The following is a 5,887-nucleotide window of genomic DNA, read 5'->3' as shown; positions in this document are numbered from 1 at the left end:
GTGGCAGCAGCAGCAGGGTTCCCCTTGAGTTAGTGGCTGTACTAAAAACGGAACTTGAAGAGCTGCTGCAGATTGCGAAGCAGCAGCAGCAAGAGGAAGCGCAGAGGCGCCTGCTGCTGCAGCAGCAGCAGCAGCAGCAGCAGCAGCTGCTCCAGCAACTGACGGGGCACTGTAGGCACGCTTTGCTGCAGCCACGTACTGCTGCGGAAGCAGCACCAGCAGCAGCACCGCCAGCCATAGAAGCGGCAGCAGCAGCAACGGCAGCAGAGCCAGCAGCAGCAGCAGAAACAGCAGCAGCAGCAGCAGAAACAGCAGCATCATCACAAAGCTCGCAGACCGTTTCTGCTGCACCTGAAGATTCTGAGCCGCCGCAGCAGCAGCAACAACAGGAGCAGCAACGGGGAGATCAGCAGCAGCAGCAGCAGCAGCAGCAGATCCAGGCAAAGTTGTTCTCGCTGTGGTCTGAATCCCCAGAGGAACCAGTTGATATACAGGTAACCAGCAGCAGCAGCAGCAGCAGCAACGGCAGCAACGGCAGCAACGGCAGCAACAGCAGCAGCAGCAGTAGCAGCAGTAGCAGCAGATGCAGCAGCAGCAGCTGCTGCTGCAGCAGAAGACAACTTATTCTTGCTTGCTGTGTCTTCTCAGCTGCATTTTGACTCGCTGGAAGATGCTGCAGCAGCACTGAACAGCAGCAGCTGCAGCAGCAGAGACAGCAGCAGAAATGAAACGGGCAGCAACGGCAGCGTCGAAGCTCTCAGCAGCAGCATCCAAGAAGCAGCAGCAACAGCAGCAGCAGCAGCAGCAGCAGCAGAGACACTGCGATGATGCATTTGGCCGCTGCGCCGACGTGTCAGTAGCAGCAAAAGCAGCAACAGCAGCAGCAGCAACAGCAACAGCAGCAGCAACTGCACAGGAATAGCGGCGACAGCAGTGGCAGCAATAATGACAGCAGCAGCAGCAAAAGTAGACGCAGCAACACCGGATTTTGCTGCTGCTGGTGCTGTTGCTTTCTGTTGCTGCTGCAACTGCTGGCGTTTGCTGCTGCCCGAGAAATGATCCCTGCTGCTGCTGCTGCTGCTGCTGTTGCTGCTGCGTGCAGCAGGAAGCTGTACTGTGGCTACTGCTGCAGCACTCGTTCTAGTCGGCTTCGCATTAGCCTTCTTCGGGGGTTTAGGGTTTAGGGTTTAGGGTTTACAGGTTGCGCGGCAACTGCAAAAGATGAGTTGGGTAGTCAATAAACACAATCGGTTCGGGGTTTAGGGTTTAGGGTTTAGGGTTTAAGGATTGAAAGACTGTGAAGCCAAACCCTAGGCCCTCTAAGACAAAGGAAAAGCGTCGAAGTGCTGCAGCACGGGAGGCTTTGCTGCAGCAGCAGCAGCAGCTGCTGCTGCTGCTGCTGCTGCGGTGAAGCTACTGGCCCCGTAGCGCTGGCGCCTGGAGCTGCAGCGGCTGAGTTGCTGCTGCTGCTGCTGCTGCTGCCAGCTCGGCCGCTGCGCTGCTGCTGCTGCCTTGCGGGGCTGCTTCCCGGGCGGCTTTGCTGCCGCCTCCGCTGCTGCTGCTGCTGCTGCTGCTGCTGCAGTGAGGGCCCCCTTGTCAAGGACTCCGAGAAGTCCATAGAGCCCACTGACAAGGGGCTGCAGTCCCCACTTAAGGGTTTGAGGGGCCCCTCATCTGCTGCTGCTGCTGCTGCTGCTGACAGCTCTTCTGCTTCCGAGTCGCTCTCGCTGCGGGGCACTGACAGCACTTCTTTGCTGCTCCTCTCTATGGGGATTTCAGTCAGCTGTTTGCTGAAGCTGGAGGCGAAGCCTGCTGCTGCTGCTGCTGCTGCTGCTGCTGCAGAGCCCTGGCGCAGCAGCGGCGGCTCCTCCAGGTCTGCTTCCACGTGCCGCGGGTCGTAAAGGGGGTACTGCACAATTGGTGCTGCTGCTGCTTCCTCTGCAGGCTCTTCTGCTGCTGCTGCTGCTGTTTCTGCTGCAGCAGTGGGGACCACTGGGGGCTGCCGCTGCTTGCGGGGCCGCCGCGTCTTCCGCTTCAGCCACGACCATAACCCCATGCTGGCGGGCCCTGGAAAGGGTTTAGGGTTTAGGGTTTAGGGTTTAGGGTTTGGGTTGCGCCGCGGCGCCCAGGTGTCGCAGCAACTAGCCGTCACCCCGACTCACAGCGGAAGAGCCGACAACGCGTACCTTCCGAGCATTCTTTTTACCTAAATGCATAAATAAATAAAAAAGGAAATAATGAAAAGAAGAAAAAGGGAAAAAGGAGAAAAAACTGCAGCGCAAGTGACGAACCTGCAAACCGCTGCCGCCGCTGCTGCTGGCACCGCCGGGGCCCCCTACGATCTTCTTCTCCCTTTTCCCCTTTTTCAAAGTTTTTTATATTTTCCTTTTTATTTTTTAATGTTTAATTCGCAAAACATCTCCATTTTCATTCAAAAACACTCGAAATAACCTGATCGCGGCCCCGGCGCTCGCCTTCCACTTGCTGCCGTCTTGCCGCTATGCGTAATCGATTCCCTGCTTCGGAAAAACACCATTTGGAGGCTTTTTAGAAATTAAAAACAAACAATTGACTCGTTAAAGTGAATGCGGCGCAAAAGGCAGCTAGGGTTTAGGGTTTAGGGTTTAGGGTTTACGACGCGCGTAAAAAATTCAGCTTTCCGCATTCGCCTCAGGTGTATCGACACCTCAGCTGCGCCCGCCAGGAACCCCGCAGTCGCTGAACAGCAATTTAATTCATTTCTTTTTTAAATGTTTTATTTTAAAAAATGGAAAGACAAAATGCTTTAATGGAAACTATAAAAAAAACAAATGCTGCTACTCGCCGCGGTCCGTCGGCCGCGCCCGCAGCAGCAAATGGGTTTCTGCTGCTGCTCTGCTGGAGGATAATGAGTTTAAATTAAAAATAAATTTAATTTAAATTTAATTAATTTAATTAAATTAAATAATAATTGGTTTTAAATCAAAAAACAAACAAAATGCGCCATTTGGAGATGAGATCCAAACCCTAAGCAGCCTCGCTGCTTCTGAGGCCTTCAAGTTTCTGGGACGCCACAATAAACCCTAAACCCTAAACCCTAGACCCCTAGGGTTTAGGGTTTACGGTGTAGGGTCTAGGGGTTTAGGGTTTAGAGCATAGCTGTCTGCATGGACTTCACAGCAACTTCGATGTTTTCACTTTTGCCGCCACGGAGAGCAGCAAAACAGATTTCTGGTCCTAAACTTCCTTGGAACATCCCCTGTTTCTTATCCGCGTATTGCTGCTGCTGCTGCCGTTGCTGCTGCTGCTGCTGTTGCTGCTGCTGCTGCCGCTCCTGCTGTTGCGGTTGCTGCTGCTGCTGCTGCTGCAGCAGCAACAGCAGCTAGTGCTGCTATGCTGGGACGCAGCCAGTGTCCTGCAGCAAATGGATACCGATGAGCTGGCAGAGCGCTGCTGCTGCTGCTGCTGCTGCTACTGCCTCCTCAGCAACTATGCCAGCGCTTGCTGTTGCTGTTGCTGCTGCTGCTGCTCATCCTGCTCGTGCTGCAGCTGCTGCTGCTCCTCTAGAATTGTGGGGAGACTCCATTCGAGCTAATAAGTTTTCCAGAGGCACCCGGAAGTAGATGATTGATGTTGTTAGGGTTTAGGTTTAGGGTTTAGGGTTTGGTAGGAGCAGCAGCAACTGCAGCAGCAGCAGCAGCAGCAAGTGGTGGCATGGGCGTTGAAGCCGCAACAATATCAGCAGCAGCGGAGAGAAAAGTACAGAAAGTGCAATAACTGCATTTACTGCTGCAGTCTCAGCAGAAGCTGTAGCAGCAAATGTAGCAGCAGCTGCAGCGGAGGCAGCAGCAGCAGCAGCACTTGCGGCAGCAGCACTTGCAGCAGCAGCAGCAGCAGCAGCACTTTCTCTGCTTGAACAAGGTTTTGGCGCCTTAGCTGCATGTTACGCCTATCTGAAGATCTTCAGGGTTTAGGGTTTATAGTTTGAGTATGCGGACGTAGGGTTTAGCTTGGAGGATCTAGGGTTTAGGGTTTGCATTAGGGATTGTTGTCAATTCCCTTAAATCTTCAAATGGTCAATTGCTGCAGCAGCAAAACAAAAGAATTAAAAAATGTTCTCAAGAGTTGCATTTGAATTTCATTACTTTGCATTTCTGTCTTCTACCTCTGGGGGCATCTCGTGGAGTGTCTGCCGCCGCTGCCGCGCGTTCCCGTCCAGGCCTTGAAGCTTCCGACGGCTGAATTAAAAACAAAAAAATAAAGTGTTTGAAATGGTTTAAATGTTTTAAATTCAAACACTAGGCAACAAAGAACTGCTGGCAGATCCGGTCAAGCCGATCTGCGGTGCGCAGCGTGAGGTGTCGATACACCCGAAACAGCTGCGCAGAGTGACCAGTGGGACCCTTCAGAAGAGGGAAAGCAGCGAAAATTCAGTTTATTTTTGGAAGAAAATAATGGATTTGAATTGCAAATTGATTTTTGTTTTTGAATTCAATGAAATCCTTCTTTTTTCTCCTTTTTTTCCCGCTCTTTCGCCGCTGTTCAGCTTTTCGGTTTCAGGCGGGCGGCGTCCTCGCCGCCTCCGCCTCTGCTGCTGATCCTCCAGATAAAATGAATCGTCTTTTGAATTTCGATGAAAAAAGACAAAAGGAATGCAAAGAATTGAAAAGAAAACTCCAAGTCGAGGCCAGCAGCTTCAAGAAGCTCACCAGGCAGGAGAAGGAGGCCCAGTGCAGAAAGGAAATCGATCCAGAGGCAGAGAAAGTAGTCCAAACCCTAAACCCTAGACCCTAAACCCTAAACCCTAAACCCTAAACCCTAAACCCTCAAGTGTAAACGCTAAGCTCCGAGCTGCTGCAGGTTCCGTTTATTCAAAGACCATTAATGAAGCCCAAGATGCTGGAGGCGTGTCTGCAGATGAAAGAAGGTGGCTCGCATTTTGCTCCAAACCCTAAACCCTAAACCCTAAACCCTAAACCCTCAAAACCACTTCCAGAAGAGGAGCAGGAAATGGCGACGAAGGAGAAGCGCATAGCTGAGCTCAACTCTGAGTGCGAAGGCGAGGTGCTTGTTTAAACCCTAAACCCTAAACCCTAAACCCTAGGCTTTAAACCCTAAACGCTGAACCCCAAACCCTAAACCCTAGAAGAAAAGCCCTAAACCCTGATTTGCGCCGCTTGCAGCTGGACGGCTGGATTTCTTTTGGCTCTGCTGCAGCGCAGCAGCAGCAGCAGCAGCAGCAGCCGCTGGCGGGCTACGATTTGCTGCTGCTGCAGGAAGAGCTGCAGCAAAAAGAAAAAAACTTCAACCCGCTGCTGCTGGCAGCAACACTGCAGCAGCAAAACTTCTGCAGCCGCAACTACAAAACCCTTTGCCCCTTTGCCTGGACCCCCGTGGGAGTTGGAGGGTTTTGCGAAGCGCCTCGGGCCTACATCGGTTAGGGTTTAGGGTTTAGGGTTTAGGGTTTAGGGTTTAGGGTTTGGCCCCTTCAGGCAAGTGCGAAAGGCGCATCGACTGCGCCCGCGACCAAATTGAAAAGCAACAAATTGAAAAAGAATGCCTCACCCCCTGGCCCTGGTAAACCCTAAACCCTAAACCCTAAATCGTGGTTTTCATTTTCGCCTCCACAAAGCTTGAAGAAATGCAAAAGAGACTTCAACGCTCTCTGCCCTGAAGACTGGACAGAGTACGTGCCTAGGGTTTGGGCGTCAGGGTTTAGCGTTTAGGGTTTTTACGGTTTAAGGCTTTTAGGGTTTAGGGTTTAGGGTTTTTACGGTATAAGGATTTTAGGGTTTAGGGCTTAGGGTTTGATGCTTCGCTCTCTCAGAGAAGGAGATGGCATCTGCCAAGCGCCCTTCGACTACTCCGGTAAGTGCAGGGGTTTAGGGTTTAGGGTTTGGGGTTTGGG

General features: G+C 52.2%; 3 protein-coding genes across 3 annotated transcripts in view; 2 read left to right on the top strand and 1 right to left on the bottom strand.

The window, feature by feature from the left end:
* Window positions 1-175: 175 nt before the first annotated feature.
* ETH_00023670 (uncharacterized protein) lies at window positions 176-828 on the top strand (the record flags this gene model as incomplete). Its single annotated transcript, XM_013377498.1, has 2 exons — window positions 176-494; window positions 649-828. Coding segments are annotated over 2 exons (499 nt in total), but the record flags the coding sequence as incomplete, so codon positions are not given.
* A 445-nt stretch (window positions 829-1,273) lies between these two features.
* On the bottom strand, window positions 1,274-2,056 carry ETH_00023665 (uncharacterized protein; the record flags this gene model as incomplete). Its single annotated transcript, XM_013377497.1, has 1 exon — window positions 1,274-2,056. One exon carries the CDS (start codon window positions 2,054-2,056, stop codon window positions 1,274-1,276), a length of 783 nt encoding a protein of 260 aa, XP_013232951.1.
* A 2,933-nt stretch (window positions 2,057-4,989) lies between these two features.
* The window catches only part of ETH_00023660 (uncharacterized protein), a gene marked incomplete at both ends in the record, with an annotated part of 1,387 nt that continues 489 nt past the window's right edge, over window positions 4,990-5,887 (top strand). Inside the window, 3 exons of the mRNA XM_013377496.1 lie at window positions 4,990-5,043; window positions 5,163-5,415; window positions 5,807-5,847. Coding sequence (XP_013232950.1) covers window positions 4,990-5,043; window positions 5,163-5,415; window positions 5,807-5,847 — 348 coding nt within the window. The remainder of the gene's footprint in view (window positions 5,044-5,162; window positions 5,416-5,806; window positions 5,848-5,887) is intronic.

This window comes from Eimeria tenella, genomic scaffold (genome assembly GCF_000499545.2).
Source record: "Eimeria tenella Houghton genomic scaffold, Eth_scaff53, whole genome shotgun sequence".
In the NCBI taxonomy this organism is placed as follows: domain Eukaryota; phylum Apicomplexa; class Conoidasida; order Eucoccidiorida; family Eimeriidae; genus Eimeria; species Eimeria tenella.
This window is presented reverse-complemented; position numbering and strand designations above follow the sequence as displayed.